This window comes from Halichoerus grypus, chromosome 5, assembly GCF_964656455.1.
Source record: "Halichoerus grypus chromosome 5, mHalGry1.hap1.1, whole genome shotgun sequence".
In the NCBI taxonomy this organism is placed as follows: domain Eukaryota; kingdom Metazoa; phylum Chordata; class Mammalia; order Carnivora; family Phocidae; genus Halichoerus; species Halichoerus grypus.
The window spans coordinates 125,978,171-126,001,907 of NC_135716.1; the positions used below are offsets into that span (position 1 = coordinate 125,978,171).

Sequence of the window (23,737 nt, forward strand, 5' to 3'; positions counted from 1 at the left end):
AAATGACTTGTTTTTTCTGATTAAAAAAATACATATTGGGCGCCTGGGTGGCTCAGTTGGTTAAGCGACTGCCTTCGGCTCAGGTCATGATCCTGGAGTCCCAGGATCGAGTCCCACATCGGGCTCCCTGCTCAGCAGGGAGTCTGCTTCTCCCTCTGACCCTCCTCCCTTTCATGCTCTCTGTCTCTCATTGTCTCTCTCGCAAATAAATAAAATCTTAAAAAAAAAAAAATTAAAAAAAATACATATTCATTGACATTCAAATCATAAGGAAAATTATAAAGAAAAATGGAGAAAAATCAGTGAAATTTATACATGCATAGATATACATTGTTATTACTTTAATGACACTTCTTTTTTTTCCAAAAGAAGGATTAATCTACCTCTGTTTTTCTGTTTTTTTGAAATATAATTGTAAAGCTCTTGTTTCATGACCACTATTCATAAACTAGCCATAAAAATGGAAAGGCAGGTCTCCTTTTTGAGGAGCAGAAAGAGTAGAGATAAAACGTCTGGCACCATCCTCTCCGTGTTCAAATGCCAACTTTACCACTTACTAGACATCTCATCCTGGGCAAGTCACTTAGGCTCTGCCTCTTAACTTCCTTATCTGTGAAGTGGAGTTGTTATAAGGATTAAAGGAGTTAATAGACAAGTACTTAAAACAGTGCCTGGTATTTAGTAAGTAGTACATAACAGTTAACTATTATTATAAATGGTCATACAAACGTACCTATTATATGCTGTTATATAAATATAAAGCAGTTCATAGAACCAGTTATGTATAATATTATTCCATTTGTATAAAAAGAACAAAGTATATAATATCTATTTATATACATAAGCACAAAAATATTTGAAAGACTGTACATAAAACTGTTAACATGATTATCTCGGGAAGGATTTTCACTGGTTCTATAATGTTGCAATTTTTTATGACCCTTAAGTAAGAAATCAATAAAAATAGTTCACTTTAAAAATGTATTTTTTTTGAAGTGGAGAAAATAAAAAGAGAAAGAAATTAGAGGAAATTAACAAAACTCCTGGTTTTCAGAAAGATGACAATAGTTGTTAGTTTTTCCTGCTATCCTGGGAAAAGAGAGTTTAGAGCTTATAGAGAATTAAATTCACTATAGTCAAAGTACATTATAGTAAACCCAAAGCTATAATTGTCCTTTACTAAAGAGACATTATTTTCTGTGATTTCAAGAAAAATATTCAAAAGGAAAAAAAAACATTTAAGCACCTTTAAAATTGCTAATAAATACACCTAAGGTTATTAAATTTAACAGAAAGGTGGCTGACGCATAAACTACTAAACAACCATATTTCCCCTTTATTTTACTGGGGCAAGGATGCCACATCAAGCCTTAAACACCTTTGATGTCCAAACTGTATATGTTCTGCCTAATTTATAGAGGATTAAGGTCTATAAAATTCTAAATTCTAAAGCAAAGTTTCCAAATGTTTAATATCAAATGGCAGCTTTTCTGAGAATGAATACAATGCCTTTTGGCAGGTGTCATAAACTTTCTAAGTCTCAGTCTCCTCAGCTATGAAGTAGGGAAAATATCCTATGAGGCTTAAGTGAGAACATGCAGTACTCCTGCAGAACATGACAGCCTAAAAGGAATCACCAACCTGGTTATTAATATTATTTTGTCTAATATATTATAGACTGTGTTTTCAGTACTTCACAAAAATACATTCTGGCTTGAGCGGAAGCTTTAGACTTAAAAATATTAGCTCTTAGCTGTTACACATGCCATTTATGTCCAATACATCTCTCTCAAATGTCACCAGTTACATATACTATCCCAAATTTCTGACCTGTGCTGATGACAGATCACCATCTATTGTGATGTCACCCAGTACTTTATGGTAATATTTCATATGATGTTTTTTCTGGCTACAGTTTAAAGGGCACTTCCTGTCTATGGAGTAAAGCCTACCATGTTATCAAAATATGTAACTGAAGGATTACAGTATGACTTCCTGTGATTTTATTTCTATATTGTTGCCTTAAATAGCAATGAGTAAATCTTCTAAATTATGCCGTAAGACTTCTTGTCCAAGAAGCAATATATTCTGCAATCTCATTGACAAAATTGTTAAACGACCATCCTTGCAGTTTTTGGGTCAGTGGGGATATCACTGTTATGAACCTAGGATTTACAGAACCCTGGCAAAAATTCTGAGGCATGTCAACTTGGATGGGTTTGACATACTACTTTCAGATTATATTGCATTTGTGGAAAAATCAGGATACCGTTTCGAACTAAATTTTAATCTTGAATTTACTGAAATATGTGTGAATACAATTCTGTACTGGGTTTTCGCCAGAAAAGGTAATCCTGACTTTGTGGAACTGCTTCTCAAGAAGACAAAGGACTATGTTCAAGACAGAAGTTGTAACCTGGCACTGATATGGAGGTAATAATCTCATGTTTTCACCATAAGAGGAGAAAATTTCTCTTTAGGAGATTATATTACTTCTTTTTTTCTAAAATCAACACACGTAGTGGCTATATATGGATGAGGAATCCTGACTTGATTGCTCATTCATTTGTTCACTCCTTCATTATTTATTCAATAAATGCTCCCTTATACATACATTATTATTACCAATAAATTTCTAGCAGTTCCGCTCTATAAAGTTTACATGTTAGTGCTCAAGGTAATGGCATGTTCAACAACTTAGATTTCTCTAACTAGACAAAGACATTATTTTGGGTAATACCGTAATCTCTTCTTAAAAATACCAATAATATATATCTATAGTACGTATATAGTAAAATGACTTTCAAAGCATAATGCAGAATGTACACACATATTCACTTAGTAATAGTTATTAAACATAATAATTCCCTTTTTGTATGACTCCAAATCCTCCAAGATTGAACACAATGAAGTCAAATATCTGATTAAGTCTGCTATAGAACTAAATTTTCACATAGTCTGAAATGTCAAACTAAATAATGAATACTACTGAGGATCTCATAGAATAAAATCTTCAATGTGACCTCTTTGTAAAGTCCATAATATAGATTCTAAAGTTACTTAGTTTGCAGTAACTAACTCACTCTACAGTTTTGGGTACTAGCTTGATTAGAACTAATGTGCATTTGTTCACTCATTCAACAAATTACTTATATACCACCTTACTATGTATAAAGCACTATACTAGCTAGGCACAATGATAGGAGCAAGAATGCAGTAAAAAACAAGACAGATAAGATCAGTTAAAGACTAAACCAATTTAGATTCTGCCTGAAGCAGTTGTCCTCTTGATTGTATATCACTGTGATATTGGAGAACCACTAGATTGCTTTTCTTAATGATCACCCAAGTACATGAACTAGCTGCGGTCTGGAATATCAGTAAATAAAACCCCCAAATAGCACCTTTTGGTTGTTTTAAGGACCATTATATCTGTAACTATCACAAGGAGCAGCAGCTTCTGAGTGTCACTAGCTGGACTAAGTAACGCCTATATTGTAGGCCCAAGGAAAAGAAAAATGGAGTAAAACAGAGGAAGAGAAGATAAATTTTAAAAATTTTTAAATGGGAAGCAAAAGGGGAAAACTGAAAGGAGAGGAAGGAAAATGAAATAAAGAGAAACACACAGTGGGATATGATACAGTGCCATTAACAACTGTCTTAAGTGACAGTTTTAAAATCGAGAAATTTTGACTTAGACACATCCACAAGGGAAAATACATTACTAGCCAATTCTATGTAGCACAACATCATCTGGATCTTGCAGAATCATAGAATTTTATTTAGATTCAGATGGGATCTATGAATTCATTAGCAAACTTCCACCTGGGGCAGCAACCCTATGTTGAACACCCTGGCTGATGCTCATATGGTCTCTGCTTGAACAACTCTAATAGTAGTTAACTATTTCATGAGGTAAACCATTCCTTTGCCCAGGGACCCTTCTGTTTCCCAGCTATACCTGTTCTGTCTCCCATGACTTTAAATATTATGTGTATGCCAATGACTCTCCACTTTCTCTCCAGCCCTGACCTTTCTTCCTCTGAGCTCCAGATTCCTTCTATATAAAGTTGTCTACTCAACATCTCCACAAAGCATCTCAAACTTAACAGAAATAAGACAGAATATTAATCTCACTCTCTCCCTGTCAACCTGTTCCTTCCCCTGAATTCCCTATCTGACTAATGGCCCCTTCTGTTCTATCCTGTTGCTCAAGACAGAAATCCAGGATTTATTCTTGATTCTTCTCTTTCATTCATCAACACATTAGCAAGTCCTTTTGACTATGTCTCTAAAACATATGCCAATTACACTTTTTGTTTCCTCCATTCCTTAACCCAGGTGAAGCCACATACATCTCTTGCCCTGCACAACTGCTACAGACTGCCAAAGAGTCTTTCAGCTTCCACTCTTCCCTCTCAACTCCTGTAATCTATCCTTGACTCAGAAGCTTGAACAACCTTATAAAAATGTGAAATATATCACCCATGCTTAAAATCCTCCAAATCTTTCCCATCACAAGTGAAATAAAATTCAAACTCAATACCCGTTTTTTAAAAGTCCCACATGATCTGGTCTCTCACTATATCAACCAAATCCAATCTCATGTCATTCTCCCCCTTGAATACTATATTCCAGCCACCCAGACCTTTGTTTCATGAACATCTTCAATTTCATTCCTGCCTGAAGGTCCTGTAATGACTGTTATCTCCAAGTGAAATAAGTCAGACTGAGAAAGACAAATATCATATGATTTCACTCAGATGTGGAATCTCAAGAACAAAATGAATAAATAGAGAAAAAGCAGAGACAGACCCATAAATACAGAGAACAAACTGATGGTTGCTAGAGGGAAGGGGGGAAGGGGATGGGCAAAATGAGTGAAGGGGAATGGGAGATAGAAGCCTCCAGTTATGGAATGAGTAAGTCACAGGAATAAAAGGCACAGCATAGGGAATGTAGCTAATGATATTGTAACAGCACTGTATGGTGACAGATGGTAGCTACACTTGTGAACACAGCATAATGTATAAACTTGTTGAGTCATTGAGTTGTACACCTGAAACTAATGTAACATTGTGTGTCAACTATACTCAAATTTATTTAAAAAAATAATAAAATAATAATAACTGTTCCCTCTGCCTGGAAATCTCTTCACTCAGATCTTCCTATGACTAGTTCCTTTTTATCAGGTGGAACACAGTATAAATGTCATCCCTTCTGGGGTGCCTGGGTGGCTCAATTGTTGTGTCTGCCTTCAGCTCAGGTCGTGATCCCAGGGTCCTGGGATCGAGCCCCGCATCAGGCTCCTCGCTCTGCGGGAAGCCTGCTTCTCCCTCTCCCACTCCCCCTGCTTGTGTTCTCTCTCTCACTGTGTCTCTGTCAAATAAATAAATAAAATCTTTAAAATAAATAAATAAATACATAAATACATAAATAAATGTCATCCCTTCAGAGAGGCCTTCTCTGGTCTCACCATCTAAAGAAGCCACTCATTCACTATCATGACACTTTTAATTCTCTGCATAACATCGATCACTTTATGTTCATTTGCTGTTTTTTTTTTTCCATTGATTATTTTGTTCACTATCTACTGTCATTAAAAGTAAGTTCCATTAAGAGGAATAACCCTACTTCGTCAACATTGAATCCTCAGTGCCTAGAACTATGTAGATATATTGCAAGAGCTCAATCAAGATTTTGTTGAAAGAAAAAGTGAATTTTTATGCAGCTTTATTAGATTCTTCTTACTCATCATGCACTAAAATCTGTCTCCATTTCTCCAATTCTGCCCCCAGAGCTACGGAGAAAAAAGTCTATTTTTTTCTCCTACATGAAAATCTCTCAAATATTTGAACACAGCTATTATGTCCCCATAGTGAATACCTTAAGTTTCCTATTATCTGTTGTTCTTTATTCTTACAGCAACATCATTTTTTGGTCACCCTCCCCAGGATACACTCCAGTATGATAATTTCCCCATTGTAATAATGAAGTGTCTAAATAGGTCCCTGGAGGAGAGGAGATAGAACAAATGAGGGAAAGGAACTTAAGTTTGTTCATTTTTATAACAAACCACCAATAGTAATCTAAATGCCACGGTATGACAGACCGTAAGTGGTTAAAGAGAGATGATACCATTCAGTTAAAAATAACAATAATCATTTATTAAGCATTTTCTCCAAATACTGTGTTATTTTTGGGGAATACAAAACCAAACAACCGTATTTCCTGATTTTGGAGAGCTCACAGACTAATAAGTGAACCATAAAAATTATAATTATACTATAAATGCAAAAATAGAAGCACGTACAAGTAGAGAGAACAGAGAAAGAATTTAACACTATTGAGAAGGAACAGATACCTGAGAAAGCTCTCTAGAAGAGAGGATGTCTTAAATTGATTTTCAAAATATGAAAGGAAGTTTTCCCTTCCTTTAGCCCTTGAAGAAATATAATCTAGGTAGAGGCGGGATGACTAAAACCAAAGGAGATACAAACAATATGTTGCATTCAGTGATTATCAGAATTGTCTATGACAATAATTGTCTAGATAATTATTCAGTTGCTAGAAAGTAAGATAGGAAATTGGGTAGTAGTGACAGATGAAGCCTAGAAGTGAAAGCCTGAAGTACTTTGTAGACCATGCTAAGGAATTTGAAATTTACACCATGAGTGATGCCCAACCAGTGAAGGTCAGATTTGTAGTATGAAAAGATTCATCAGCTCCCATTTGAAGACTAGACTGGGAAGGGAGGGTGGGACTAGAGGCAGGGAGACCAGTCAGTAGACTGCTCAAACACTCCAGGTACAGTGGCAGTTCCAGAACTTCTATAGAAAAAGGGTTGTGGGAAGCAATCTTATTGAAAAGAGGTAGGTAACCAGAGAGGTTGCTTGAAGCTGAATTTGCATAGTAGGCACTCTGTGCTAACTTAGCTTCCATGTGTATCTATAATAGTTTTAGGGAAAGAACTAATTCTGCTCTGCCACCATCTTCTCCAGCTTCTGGCTATTCTTTGATACCACAATTCTCCAGGTAAGACATAATGAGAACTTAAATAGCAGTAGGGGAAAGAGGAGATATTATTAAATAGAATAACAAAACATAGTGAGTGATTAGAAGCAGAGCATCAGAGAAAGACAAGAGTTAATTTCAAATTTCTAAATTTTAAGACTCATTGATGGTTGTATTAGTTTCCTCTTGTTGTAACAAACTGTCACCAACTTAGTGGCTTAAAATGATATAAATGTATTATTTTTTAGTTCTGGAAGTCAGAAGTCCAAAATGAAGCTACTGGGCTAAAATCAAGAGGTCAGCAGGACTGGTTCTTTCTAGAAGCTCTACAGGAGAATGGGTTTCCTTGTCAGCTTATAGAGGCTTTCTGCATTCCTTGGTTCATGGCCTCTTCCTCCATCTTCAAAGCCAGCATTATAGAGTCATAGCTCCTTCACTGACACTGATTCTATTTTTCTCTGACACATCTTATAAGGGCCCTTGTAATTACACTGGGTCCACCTGCATAATCTCACGTCTCAAGATCCTTACCTTAATTACATCTGCAAAATCCCTTTTGACAATTTGAGAGGCCATTATCCAGCCTACCACAATCGTCATACCACAAATCTATCAAGATTATTATAAAGGACCTAAAAATTCAGCTTGGGCCATAAGAGTTTGCATTACCTAAGGGATATCCAGGTACAGTAGGTATCTAGATAGCATCATCCTTGATGTGTCTTTCTCTTACATTCCACATCTTATCTGTCTGGATATCTGTTGGTTCTACCCTCAAACAATACACAGAATCTGACCATCTCTACTGTTATTACCTTGTACTAAGTAATTTTCTTCCTCCTATCCCATAACAAATTCTCAAAAAAGGTAATATCACATTGCTTTTCTATTCAAAATCTCCAATGGCTCCTCCATTCTATTTAGAGTAAAAGATGGAAGTCCTTTCAGTGATCTACCAGGCTCTACAGGATGTGGCATCCCATTATCTCTGTCCTTGTTTCCTACCCCTCCTCACCCTTTTCACTCTTTCAGTCACAATGGCTCCCTTACTCTTCCCTTACCACTCCAGAACACTCCTGCCTTAGGATCCTTAAATATCTAAATAATTAATGTCTTCATCTCCTTCTTCTTTATTCAGATGTCACCTTTCAGTAATGCCTTCTCCTATCATCCTATTTAAAATTGGAAAATGAAAAATAAAATAAAATAAAATAAAATAAAATTGGAAAATGCCCTCATATATCCTCCTAGCACTTCCATACTTCCTATACTTCTCTACTTTTTCTTTTTTCTTATCAAATCTTCTAACATATTATAAAATTTGCTTTTTTTTTGCTATGCTCATTCTGTGCTGTTTTCCCTCACTACAATGCAAGCAGCCATCTTTGTTATGTTCACTCACATATCCCAAGCACCTAAAACAGTGCTTGGCATACAGAATGCATTCAATAAATATTTGTTGAATAAATTAATAGATAGTAATTGAAGTTATGGTCATGGATAAAACTGCCTGAGAACAATAAGTCAAAAGAAAATTAGTCAAAAGGCCAAATCTTCTTTACTTAGATGTTAAGGGCAGAGAAAGAGAAACCAGTCAAAGATGGTTGAAAAGGAACAGCGAAAGAGGTAGGTGGATAACTTGGAGAAAATAGCCCTACTAAGTTAGGATAAAACATGGTTCCAAGAAAGTCAACTGTCTTAAATATCAGAAATAAAATTATAGATAATCATCTCTTAAATTTGGTGGCTAAAAACTAAAAGAGGAGTAGAAAAAATAGAAATAATTAGTATAGCTACAAAACTGAATCATTCTCTGCATGTCTATATGGAAATATTATGCCCCATTTCATAAGCATATATGACAGGTTTTCAGATACAGAGGGTTCAGTTCATTAACTTCACATTTAAAAACTAATTCTTGCTGTGCTTGCCTTACTCCATCCATATAAGTACTGTTATAATTAACTGTCAGTACAGATTAAGCAAATTTTGGTTTACAGTAACATGCTCTTTAAACATGAGGATTAATCATGTCATTTGGGTACAGATTAGACTTTTAAATCTCATTTTAAGCCTATTTGAGTTTTAGTTATGTTTTCAACATTTTTGGTCCAAAATTACTTCTAAAGGTAGTATCAATTTTAATATTTTAAAATCAGCTAATATCTCCAAATCTTACCAAGGACAACTTGTGGTATCTTTGTCCCCGCAAGTCTCCTGAATTCCTATACTTAGCAATATTCTTAGTCAAATATCTTAAGAGTGAGCAAGATCAGAGGCGGTTCAAGATGGTAGTATAGGAGAATCCTGAACTGACCTCCTCCAATGGACACAACAAATCTACATCTATATATGCAAAAATTCCCCCTAAGAAAACCCCCAAAACTAGCTGAACAGATCCTCCAGAGCAAAAGATTAACAGATTGGGGAACCTGGGTGGCTCAGTCAGTTAAGCGTCCAACTCTTGATTTTGGCTCAGGTCATGATCTCAGGGTCATGAGATCGGAGCCCTGCATCAGGTTCCATGCTGGGCCTGGAGCCTGCTTATGATTCTCTCCCTCCCTCTTTCTCTGTCCCTCTCTACCCACACCCTCAAAAAAACAAATTAAAAAAAAAAAAAGATGAACAGACCATGTTAGATGGGTAGGGGAAGCAAAGACACGGTCTTGCCAAAAACCCCACCCCTGGCATGCCAACCCACAAACAGGAGGAGATAGGGATCTCACAAATACAGAGCTTCTCCCTGAGAAGCAAGGGGTTTGTGCCCCACACCAGACACTCCAACCCTTGGGACCTGCACTGGAGAGATGAGCCCCCAAAACACCTGGCTTTAAAAACCAACAGGACTTAACGTTCAGGAGAAATAGTGCTGTAGGAAATGAAGATTCCACTCTTAGAGGATTCACAAGCAGACACATTCATTTTGGGACCAAGTACAAAAGTAGCAGATTGAAAAGTGCCTAGACCATACGTGAAAGAGATTCATTTGCTAACCTTAAGGTATCTGCCAGAGGGGCAGAGCCTGTTGAGACTTTCCAGGACAAAGGCACAGTGGACATCTTTTCAGCATTCTCCCTCTACTTTGCTAGTGCTGGCATCGGTAGGTACCATCTTTGCACTATCTCTTTACCTTACTGCCTAAAAGAACTTACTTCATATGTAAGGACACACATAGACTGAAAGTGAAGGGATGGAAGATGTTTCATGAAATGGAAACCCTCCTCCCCCACCAAAAAGCAAGGGTAGTTATACTTACATCAGATAAAATAGACTTTAAAGACTGTAATAAAAGACAAAAAATGGGCATTATATAAAAATAAAAGGGTCAATCTAACAATAAGATATAACATCTGTAAATATTTATGCACCCAACATAGAAGCATCTAAATATATAAAGCAAGTATTAACAGACTAAAGGGAGAAATTGACAGCAATAAAACAAGAGAAAGGGGCTTTAATATACTACTTACATCAATGGATTGACCATTCAGGCAGAAAATCAATAAGAAAATATCAACCTTAGTTGATACATTAGACCAGATGGACTTTATATATATATATATATATATATAACTCTGCATACAAAAACAGCAAAATATACATTCTTCTCAAGTACACATAGAATAGTCTCCAGGACAGATTATATGTTAAACCACAAAACAAGTCACAATAAATCCAAGACTGATACCAAGTATCTTTTCCAACCACAATGGTATGACACTAGAAATAAATTATAAGAACACTGGAAAAATCATAAATATGTGGAGATTAAAAAATGTGCTACTGAACAACCAATGTGTCAATAAAGAAGTGAAAGGAGAAATCAAAAAATACCTTGAAATAAATGAAAATAGAAATACAACTTACCAAAATCAATGAGATAAAGCAAAAGCAGTTCTAATAGGGAAGACTACAGTGATACAGGCCTACCTCAAAAAGAAAAAAAAAAAAAACTAGAAAAAGCTCAAATAAACTAACTTTACACTGGGGTGCCTGGGTGGCTCAGTCGTTAAGTGTCTGCCTTCCACTCAGGTCATGATCCCAGGGGCCTGGGATAGAGCCTCGCATCAGACTCCCTGCTCAGCCAGGAGTCTGCTTCTCCCTCCATCCCTCCCCCTGCTCCTGCTCTCTCTCTCCCTCTCTCTCTCTCTCCCTCCCTCTCAAATAAATAAAATAAAATCTCAAAAAAAACAACTAAATTTACACCTAAAGGAACTAGAAAAACAAATGAAGCTCAGTTAGTAGAAGGAAGGAAATAAGAAGATCAGAGCAGAAATAAATGAAATAGAAACTAAAAATAAAAAAGATCAATGAGACTAAGAACTGGTTATTTGAAAAGATAAACAAAACTGACAAACTTTTAGCTGGACTCATCAAGAAAAAGAGTCCAAATGCAAAAATCAGAAATGAAATAAAAATTACAACTAATACCAAAGAAATACAAAAGGATCATTAGAGACAATTATAAACAATTATACACCAAAAATTCAACAACCTAAAAGAAATGGGTAAGTTCCCAGAAACATACAATCCTCCAAGACTGATTTGTGAAGAAACACAAAGTCTGAATAAACCAATTACTACTAAAGAGATTGAATCAGTAATCAAAAACTTCCCAACAAACAAACGTCCAGGACCAGACAGCTTCACTGGTGAGTTCTACCAAATATTCAAAGAAGATTTAATACCTATCCTTCTCAAACCCTTCCAAAAACTGAAAAGGAGGGAACACTTCCAAACTCATTTTACAAGGCCAGAATTATCCTAGTGACAAAACCAGACACGGACACTGTAAAAAATAAATAAAATTACAGGCCAATATCCTTGATGAACATGGATGCAAAAATCCTCAACAAAATATTAGAAAGCCAAATTCAGTAATACATCAAAAGGATCATACACCATGATCAAGTAGATTTGTTAAAGGGATGTAAGAATGGTTCAATACCTGCAAATCAATCAACATAATACACCACATTAAAAAAATGAAGGCTAAAAATTATATTATCTAATCTTAATAGATGAAGATAATGCATTTGACAAAATCCAACATCCATTTATGATAAAAACCATCAACATGATGGGTATAGATGGAAGGTACCTCAACATCATAAATGCTATATATGACAAACCCACAACTAACATCATACCCACTGCTTTAAGATCAGGAACAAGACAAGGATGCCAACTCTCACCACTTTTATTCAACATAGTATTAGAAGTCCTAGACAGAGCAATTAGGCAAATAAAATATAAATTAAAATAAATTAAAAAATAAAATAAAGTACATCCAAATTGGAAAAGAAAAACTGCCACTATATATAGGTGACATTATTTTATATATAGAAAGCCCTAAAAACTCCACCAAAATAGTTAAAATGAATAAATTCAGTAAAGTTACAGGGTATAAAATCAATATACAAAATCTGTTATTTTTATATACTGTGAACTATCAGCAAAATAAATTAAGAAAACAATCTCATTTATAATTGCATCAAAAAGAATAAAATACCTAGAAATAAATTTAACCAAGGAGGTGATAGATCTGTACTCTGAAAACTCTAAGATATTGATGAAAGAAATTGAAGAAGACACAAATAAATGGAAAGATATTCTGTGTCCATGGATTAAAATAATCAATATTATTAAAATGTCCATATCACCCAAAGCAATCTACAGATTCAATGCAATCTCTATCAAAATTTGAATGGCATTTTCCACAGAATTAGAACAATCCTAAAATTTGTGTTGAAACAGAAAAGATCTTGAAAAATGAAAGCAGTCTTGAAAAAGAAGAACAAAGCTGGAGGCGTCATGCTCCCAGATTTCAAACTATATTAAAAAGATAATAATTACAACAGTATGGCATAAAAACAGACACACACATCAATGGAACAAAATAGAGAGCCCAGAAATAAACCCATGCATATATGGTTAATTAATATTATGAAAAAAAAGACAAGAATATACAATGGGGAAAGGATAGTCTCTTCAATAAATGATGTTGGAAAAACTGGTCAGATGCAAAAGAATGAAACTAGACCACTATTGTATACCACACACAAAAATTAACTCAAAATTGATTAAAGATGTGAATGCAAGACCAGAAACCATAAAACTCCTATAAGAAAACATAGACAGTAAGTTCCCTGACATTGTTCTTGGCAGTATTTTTTGGATGTGACTCCAAAGACAATGACAACAAAAGCAAAAATAAACTAAAAAGCTTCAGCACAGTGAAGGAAACCATCAACAAAATGAAAAGGCAACATACTGAATGGGAAAAAGAATATTTGCAAATGATATATCTAATAAGGGGTTAATATCCAAAACATATAAAGAAATCATCAACTCAATAAAAACATCCTATTAAAAAATGGGCAGAGGATCTGAATGGACATTTTTCAAAAGATCTATAGATAGCTAACAGTCACATGAAAAGATGTTCAAGGGGTGTCTGGGTGGCTCAGGGTTGTGAGTTCAAGCCCCACATTTGGCTCCATGCCCAGCATAGAATCTACTTAAAAATATTAATTAAAAATTTTTTAAAAGGGTCACCTCGGTGGCTCTTTGGTTAAGCACCCAACTCTTGATTTTGGCTCAGGTCATGATCTCAGGGTTGTGAGATCGAGTACTACATCAGGCTCCACGCTGGGCATGGAGCCTGCTTGAGATACTCTCTCACCCTCTTCCTTTGCCCCTCCCCCCTCCACACTTTCGAAAAAAAAATTAATAAAATTTAAAAAGTTAAAAAAGAAAAGATGCTCAACATCAGTAATCAAGGAAATGCAAATCAAAACCATGAGATATCATTTTACATCTGTCAGGATGGCTGTTATAAAAAAGACAAAAAATAACAAGTGATGTCAAGGATACACAGAAAAGGAAACCCCTTATGCAATATTGGTGGGAATGTAAATTGGTGCAACTACTATGGAAAACAATATGGAGTTTCTTTGAAAAATTAAAAACAGAACTGCCATATGATCCAGCAATTCTACTTCTGGGTATTTACCTGAAAAAAACAATAATGCTAATACAAAAAATATATGTACCCCTCTGTTCACTACAGCATTATCTACAATAGCCAATACGTGCAAACAACCTAATGTCCATCAATGGAAGAATCGATAAAGAAGATGTGGTGTATATATATATATATATATACACACACATACATACAGTGGAATATGACTCAGACATGAAAAAAGAATGAAACTTTGCCATTTTTGACAACATGGAATGAACTTGAGGGTATTATGATAAGTGAACTAAGTCAGACAGAGAAAGACAAATAACATGATTTCACTTATATATGGAATCTAAAAAACAAAACAAACAAGTAAACAAAACAAAACTCATAGATACAGAGAAAAGATGGTTGCCAGAGTGAAGGGGGGTTGAGGGTAGGTCAAATGGGTAAGGGGGTCAAGAAGTACAAACTTCCAGTTGTAAAATAAATAACTCATGGTAATGTAATTTACAGCATGATTACTATAGTCAATAATATTTTATTGCATGTTTGAAAGGTGCTGAGAGTAGATCTTGAAAGTTCTCGTCACAAGAAGAAATATTTTTCTAATTTTTTATGAGGACAGATGGTAATTAGACTTATGTTAATTGCTTCACAATGTATACAAATATTGAATCATTATGTTGCAGACCTGAAACTAATATGTTATATCAATTTTACTTCAATAAAAAAGACATATCTGAAAAAAAAAGAACAAGCAAGATTAATAAATTAGATTGCCTTTGAAAAATTTAAATGATTGCACTTCACTAACAGTCTTGTTAGGTCCAAAAACCACAAAATAAATTTAATTACATATATGTTTTTTTCTGGATAATAGTAAAAAAAATCAACAAATACTTGAGGGTCTACTCTGGGCTAAGCATTATTCTAGGCATTTAGGAATATTAATAGCAGGTTAAACAGACAAAAATGTTGCCCTTGTAGAGCTTAAATTTTTATTGCACATCTTGCTCACCCATTTATTTTGAAGATGAGAAAATAAAGATTAGAGATGTTAAATTGTCCAAAATGATATGGGCTTAATAGAGGAATGTACAAAGTGTCATGAGAAGAGAAAGGCCAGGTCATCAAAGAAGTCTTTACAAAACACTTTATTAGAGTCTTACATGATGAGCAAGACTTGCCAGAATTGAAAAGGGAGAAGGACATATACAAATCAAAGAACTGTGAAAAAGCTGGATGCAATGTGGTTTGGGAAAGTGAATACCTATAAGCAGGACAGGGAATGAAGAAGGAGAAGCAGTTTAGGAGTTCAATTTGGGATATACATTGGAAGTATGTATGAAAAAGATGAGATGTCTGGGGCAATACTGATTTGGAGATTATTCCAACAGAGAATGTATATATTTATATACAGAACTTAGAAGGATATATATAGTAACACTGGCAGAGTTACAACAAAAACTCAACTTCTTAATTTCTAAGATGCTAGTCTGCACTACACCACAGTTTTTTTTGTTGTTTTTTTTTTTTTTGTGAATCACAAAATCTTGGCATTTCAACACTCAATAAAGCTTTGGAGATAAACTAGTTGGTCTAGTGATTTTGAAACTGTTCTCTTTGGAGCTTCTGGTAAGGGAATCACTACAGGGAAAGTTTTTGGGACTTCTAAATACACTTCAACAGAGAACATATCTAATACAAAACATTCTTTTTATACAGGTAGCTCAGGTAAAAGAATCCTCCAATGTTGCTTTATGCTTGTAAATGAAACATTTACTTCTAATCTTTTTATTGATAAACACCTACTAATCCTTCAAATCTTAGCTCCAGGATAACCTAAAAACAATGGTTATTTCAGGTAGAGTTAAGTGCCTCTCCTCATTGCTTCTATAGTACACCAAACATGTTTCCATCATAGCAATTATCATTTTGTATTGTATTATTGAATTATTTGTCCATTTCCTTTACTAGACTATAATAAGCATCTTGATATAAAGGACTGTATTCTTCATCTCTCTGTATCTAGTACTCAGTACACTCTGGGAAAGCACATGTTCAATTAATTAATTAATGAGCAAATGAATACATAAATGCATAAAGACACTAAAACTCAAAGAGGCTGACTAACCCAACATCATAAACCTAGTTAGGAGAAACCAAACCTTGGATCTAGAACCCTTAAATCTCCATTGTTTATAGCATTATACTGTGTTGCCTCCCTCATTAATTAAATATATACAATCTTAAAATTCCTCTTTTTGAATAATGCTCTCCTTGCTCTGCACAGTTTTCCAAAACCAGTATTTATAGTTTGTATGCTGTTCTACAAAACATATTAGTATTTTATTAGACCAATCAAGAGAATTCCAGAGACAAAGGATCATGAATAAAATTTCCCTTTCTTTAGTCCTAAAAGCCATTTTTATTCGGCCAAATCAAGGTTTGATAATGTAAAATCCCCTGTGGTTGGTAATACCATGTCCTATCTACATATAGACACCAATTCATTAGCAAACACAAATATCTATTTCAATTGCAAGGACTACATAAAATTAGAAAAAAATATAATTTTCATTGCTTAAACATACAAACACCAATTCTAATTTTATTAAAATGAAAAATAAAATAAAATTAAGGTAGTTGAACTTATTCCTTCTTCATCTAATCTCCAAACTCAATTCATAACTGACGAGAAGAAAACAAACAAAAAGGTATCAAAACGGTCACATACTTTTATTCTATTAATAAAGTGAAATTTTTAAAAAGCCTTTTTACTTTTTCTGTTTTAAATTTTCCAGAGCTACCTCAGTTTTATAATACTGGTTCTGATAACAATAGGATTTCTCCAGTGAGAAACATAATTGCTATTACTAAAAGTAAACTTCCCATACATTTAAATCGTTTTTGGTTTGTTTCTACAAGTGCAAAGTTTAAATGTGTAATAGAAATTTTCTTATTTTTTAAATTTCAGTTCGGTCTAGAGTCATAGAATAGAAAATTCTTTTTAAGACATACGTAAAGATAGGGGTGCCTGGATGGTTCAGTTAATTAAGTGTCCGCCTTTGGCTCAGGTCATGATCCCAGGGTCCTGGGATGGAGCCCCATGTCAGGCTCCCTGCTCGGCGGGAAGCCTGCTTCTCCCTCTCCCACTCCCCCTGCTTGTGTTTCTGCTCTCGCTATCTCTCTGTCAAATAAATAAATAAAATCTTTAAAAAAAAAAAAAGACGTACATAAAGATAAAGCTACATTAAAAGCCATTTAAGACATTTAATATTTAAGATAATACTATTATTTTCCCATTACTATTAAGACAAAGTGTTTACCACAATTCTTAATTCTGTATTCAGTGAAGCTTTTGTTTGTTTGATTCACAGAACTTTCACACCAGTATACTGTCCAAGCCCACTAAGTGGCATCACACCTCTACTCTATGTAGCTCAGACAAGACAATCTAATATCTTGAAAATACTCCTGCAATATGGAATCTTAGAAAGAGAAAAAAACCCCATCAACATTGTGATAACAATATTGCTCTACCCTTCAAGAGTGAGAATAATGGTTGATCATGAATTGGTAGACATCCAGGAAGATGCCAAAACATGTTTAGTGCTATGTTCCAGAGTGCTTTCTGCCATTTCAATCAGGGAAATAGAGGTAAGCAAAATATTGTTCTTTGGGTTTAGGCTTAAATATTGATCAATTTTAAGATAAAATTGTGAGACAAGAATGAATTTTATTTCTAATCTATGAATTATATCCAGTGAAAAATTAATAATTGAGTGTAGGCTTATAAATTAAAAATAGGTAAAATCTAAATTATCTAAATTAAAGAAAATTAGTCCTTTATTAGTCCTTTATTTCATGATTTTGTCTTCTAAATAAATCATTTTAAAAGTTATAGTTTATTTTAGTAGTTACTAAGTAGATGTATGTTATTATTATAGTCTAATTACACAATAACCAGTGTTTAATAGGATTTCTATGTCTTAAGGACACAATAAACTAAAAATTTAACAGAATTCTTTACAGTAGAATATTTAAAATGAGTTACATTTCTCCTCACAAATATAATCACATGCCAAGAAATAAAAATATAAAGGCTTAAAATATTTGTGCAATTGAAAATATCTATCCCTCAGTTCTATGAGCAGAGACTATTTCACATACCCTAGCAATGATCCCAAGCAATGAATTAAATGCTTGTGCTAAGGTGCTAAAGCATATACTAGATATTTTTTGAATAGCTGAGTATTGACTAAATAATAATATATATCATTTAAGCAAAAGTATCAAAAGTACCATATAGTCTACAGATTATAGGTTCTACTAGAGAAATATCTCAGCAATGTCTTTTATTCTTAAATCAACTTAACATTTAGCTTCTAGAATTAAATCTTTAAAAGGGGTACCCTAACTAAAATTTAAAAATTTACCTTTTCATATAGATGGGTCTCCTATCAAGATTTCTCATGGTTTAGCAGTTTGAAATTTTATTCTACAATGTTTGCAATCACCTGGGGGAACTTTTAAGATTTATGTTGTCTGTGCCCAACCTCAGACGAATTAAATCAAAATTCCTGGAGTAAAACCTCAGCATTTGTATATTTTAAAATCCCCTGGATAATTCTGGTGTATAGCCAAGTTGACAATACTACTCTGGAAGGAGAAGCTGATAAAACATCAGTGTGTGATCTGTCTAAAATGAAAAACATATACAGATTCATAGTTGTAAGAAATAATGTTTTGTGTCCTTAGACATATTATTTAAACTTTATATATCATTGTGAAATAGAAGGGGAATAAAAATACTAGCCTTGGGTAAAAAAAACTGTGTAAAAAATACTATAAGGGTTATATAAATTTAAGACCTATTTTCTGAATTTAAATACAAAATAAAAATGCTAATAATTTGGACTAACCAGTGATTAATATTACAAAATTGAAATGTTTCCCCTTTCTTCAGACGCAGCTAAGTTTAGGAAGGCGTCCAATTATTTCTAATTGGCTCGACTACATTCCTTCAACAAGATACAAAGATCCATGTGAACTATTACATCTTTGCAGAATAACCATCAGGGCTCAACTACTGACCAACAATATGCTCCCAAATGGAATATTTTCACTTTTAATACCGGTTCGTCTACAGAACTACCTGAATTTAGAAAGTTAATACACATCTCTGTCCTGAGTTCTCTAAGGATACTCACCATTATATGGTTTAGAAGTTAATAAACTATTAACTTATGCAAATTTTTATTGCATTGAATATTTCATTAGAAAATATAATTTTAGGGGCGCCTGGGTGGCACAGTCGGTTAAGTGTCCAACTCTTGGTTTCAGCTCGGGTTGTGATCTCAAGGTCATGAGATTGAGCTCAAATTCCATGAGATGGAATTTGTTCCATGCTCAGCGGGAGTCTGCTTGAGATTCTCTCTCCCTCTCCCTCTGGCCCTCCCACTCATGTTCTTTCTCTCAAACAAAAAAAAAAGAAAATATAATTTCAATGACACTGTAAATGAATCAATTTTAAATCAATATATGACTCTGCCCATTACCTTTCTATACAATGGAACAAATTATATGATTTTTGTTATATTTTAGATTTACCCTTTTAATCTGCTCTTAAAAGTTGTTTTGTGTTAGAGCATTATTGTCACCTGTGGAAATTTTGGTCATATTAATGTTCTGAAGCTCCTATTATTTATATGTTCTAAGCTAGTTAAATATTATTTTATACTGTATATTCCTGTTAACAAGTATTTATTGAGTTCTTTTGCAAATAAAATATTGTGCTTGGTGTTAAGGAATAGTCAAGGAAATTAAGATGTGATCCCTTCCTTGAGAAGCCAAAGTCACAAATAATACAAGGTGAAGAATTAGTTGACTAAAGGGTGGGAGTCAGTAGTAACAGGACAGAAATGAATAATATTTGGAAATAATTAGCCCCAAAAAACAATATGGAGCTTTAGTGTTTTGGTGTGTGATACTTCTTTTTTTTTTAAATTTTTTTATTGTTATGTTTGTTTTGGTGTGTGATACTTCTAAATACTAGATCAGTACTACTTTTTAAATTGAGATATAATTGACATATAACATTATGTATTTTCTGGTGTATAACATAATTCAATATATGTATATATCGCAAGATGATCACCACAATAAGTCTAGTTAACATCTATCATTATAGTTATAATTTTTTTTCTTGTGATGAGAATACTTAAAATCTCATTTCAGCCACTTTCAAATATGCAACACAGAATTATAACTATAGTCACCATGCTGTACATTATATCCCCAGAACTTATTTTATAACTGGAAATTTGTACCTGTTTATTGCCTTTACCCATTTCACCCACCCCCAAACTATATGGATTTTGATACAAAGAAAGCAAAGAATAGTTTTGATCCAACATAACATCAAAATGAAAATTAAATCTGTATATTTAGTTGCAAAGAAATTTATTATCTTAAAAAAATAAAATTTATTCTACTATAATTTTTTAGCTCTTTTCTTTTTAAGTATGTAGGGTACTAGACTTTTCTCTATATAACAAGGTGGTCAAACTGCTGTAATACACAGAAAAGAACTGGGAGACAATTTTCCACAGGTCTCTCACATTTCTGCCTTTTGAGCAGAGGCACCAACTGTCTTATATTTGACTACCTTTTTAAGGATGTTTGTATAACGAACAGCCTTGGAAGACAGAGATAGTGTACCCCTCTGAGCAGAGGCAGGTTTGTTCAGGGTCTAGTATAATAAAGGTAATGTCTTCCTCTGGAAAAAAAGGTCAAGCAGGTTTGCTAGAAGCTCATTATAATAAAAGGGTTTCCCTAGCTCGGGGTTCCTCAGCTATAGAATAAATCCACTGTGTACATATCTAACTGGACCACTCCATATCTTAGAGGATGGGGATACCTGAAACCAACACAAACATGAAGCTCATGCTGCATGATGTGCCATTAGCAATAAAGTCTTGTTTCTGACCCAAGAATCCTTTGTCTTCTGACAGCACACATGAAACTGTGGTAAGCTAAACTGCTAGTTTGCAAGTAAGGTAAAAGTCTCAGGCCCTTCACAATTTTTTTTTTTAAATTGAGGTATAATTGACATACAACATTATATTAGTTTCAGGAATACAACATAGTTATTCAACATTTGTATATATTGCAAAATGATCACAGTAAGTTTGGTTAACATCCATCACCATACATAGTTCCACCGTCACAGTTCTTTTTTTTTTATTATGTTATGTTAATCACCATACATCATTAGTTTTTGATGTAGTGTTCCATGATTCATTTTTTGCGTATAACACCCAGTGCTCCATTCAATACATGCCCTCTTTAATACCCATCACCAGGCTAACCCATTCCCCCACCCCCCTCTCTCACTGATTTGAGGAATTCTTTTTTTTTTTTTTTAAGATTTTATTTATTTATTTGACAGAGAGATAGCGAGAGCAGGAACACAAGCAGGGGGAGTGGGAGAGGGAGAAGCAGGCTTCCTGCCGAGCAGGGAGCCCGATGTGGGACTCGATCCCAGGACCCTGGGATCATGACCTGAGCCGAAGGCAGACGCTTAACGACTGAGCCACCCAGGTGCCCTGATTTGAGGAATTCTTAATCTCAGGAAACAAACTGAGGGTTGCTGGAGTGGTGGAGGGTGGGAGGGATGGGGTGGCTGAGTGATAGACACTGGGGGAGGTATGTGCTATGGTGAGCGCTGTGAATTGTGTAAGACTGTTGCATCACAGACCTGTACCTCTGAAACAAATAATACACCATCACAGTTCTTGACAATGAAAATCTGTTTCTCACCTCATCACTATCTATTTTAGGATCCATTTTAGTAGATTATGGCACTTAGTAGCCTTTTTCACTGTCTACTTGCAATCTGGGGACTATCAAAATTTGGACAATTTATAGGAAAAGGGTATTCATTCTGGTCCTATAGTAAGATAAACAACTGTGTGATTTAAATTTCTAAATAGAATGGAAATAGCAAAGTAGCAATATAACTAGATCATTTGTTTTCCTTTCCTTCCATTTTCATTCCTGTGAGGTACAAATGCATTATAGAATTGAATTTATATACTTAACTAAAGTATATTTAATTACAATTGAGCATATTTTAAGCTCATAAATAAGCATGCAGGAAGTTCATACTACACACAATTTATTAACATTTGAATATTTTTTAACACTAGCATATAAGATAGTGATATAATTTGGTTTAAAAAAGTCAGAGTAGCTTTTGCTTGCTAAAGAGTTAGCAGAATAGCTTTAAAATTTAAAAATGCATTACTCACTACATACCTATTAGAATGGCTAAAATTTTTTAAAAATCTGATAATACCAAATGCTAGAGAACATGTGGAACATTCTCATCCATGGCTGCTGGGAATGCAAAATATAAGAGCCACTTTAGAGTTTGGCAAATTCTTATGAAGTTAAACACATACTTACAAGATGACAGATCCATTCCACTCCTATTTAGCCTAGGTAAATTAAAACTTAATACACAAAAATCTATACAAGAATGTTTAAACAGCTTCATTCATAATCACCAAAAACTGGAAACCCAATTGTCTTTCAATGAGTGTATGGGTAAACTATGGTACATACAAACAATGAAATACTAGTCAGCAATAAAAGGACATAAAAACATGGACAAATTCTACAAAGTAGTATGCTGAGTAAAAGAAACCAGTTTCAAAATATTCCATGCTATATATTCCATTTGTTGGACATTATGGAAAAAACAAAACTATAGGGATGAAATGCTTGATTTCCAGTGATTGCTGGGTTAAAGTTAGGGGTCAGGCGGAAGGATTTGAACAAAGGGACAGTCCTAAGGGAATGATGTGAAGGTGAAGGAACTGTTTGGTATTTGGTGAAGAAACTGATCGTCATAGTGGTTCCATGAATCCATAAATGTGCTAAATTCATAAAATTTTACATCAAAAAAGAGTTAATTTTACTGTATGCAAATTTTAAAACAAACAAATGCACTACTTCCTAAGCATGAGTATAAGCTGCCTTTTTCTTCAACTCCCACATACCTTAATCCTAGACTTAAAGAAGACTACTTTATATGAGGAGAAAGGTGGAAGAGACTAAAAGAATGGCTTTGAGGTGGAAATTAAAGGAGTTTGCTACAACATTATGAACATTTATCTTAAAAGGCTGGATTATGAGATAATGATCTATAATTTTAGAGAAAGGCAAAGCAAAAAGGTACTGAAGAGAAGAGCAAATAGACCTTAAAATTAAAGAATGAATTGTCTCCCTGGTATTCACTTCTATTCTATAGTGCCACAACATAATAATTATATCTTCATTTAATTTGCTTTTTTGTATGTTTCAGCTACACACAAAACGATTGAAGAAAAAGTAATTTAATTTTAAGAAGATATAAATTTATTTTTATTTCAGTATTCTAAACCTAAAATAAAAGGGATTAATCAGTTGGCTACAGTTTCTGCATCAAAAGATCTAAATCATGAAAAATTTCTTAAAAGTCTGGTGGAATCTAATATTAGGATTAAACCTAAAGGGAAATTAATATATTTAAGGAAATGATATTCTGCATATTTAATACTTTGCACTTATCTCTGCTTGCCTGTTTTTTTCCCACTGCATACTCCCCTTCTGCCTTTTATAGCTCCTTCCCTTTTCTTCCCAAACAATCTGCCATGCCCTTTTCATCCTCAGTTCCTTTTAGAAATTTCCTGCAAACCTAAA

The 23,737-nt window shown here is 34.1% G+C and overlaps 1 protein-coding gene across 1 annotated transcript; it reads left to right on the plus strand.

The window, feature by feature from the left end:
• The first annotated feature begins 2,032 nt into the window (after positions 1 to 2,032).
• Positions 2,033 to 19,163, plus strand: ASB17 (ankyrin repeat and SOCS box containing 17). The gene is made up of 3 exons (XM_078071728.1): positions 2,033 to 2,433; positions 17,368 to 17,647; positions 18,957 to 19,163. The coding sequence occupies exons 1-3, from the start codon at positions 2,033 to 2,035 to the stop codon at positions 19,161 to 19,163; spliced, it is 888 nt and encodes a 295-aa protein (XP_077927854.1).
• The last annotated feature ends 4,574 nt before the right edge of the window (positions 19,164 to 23,737 follow it).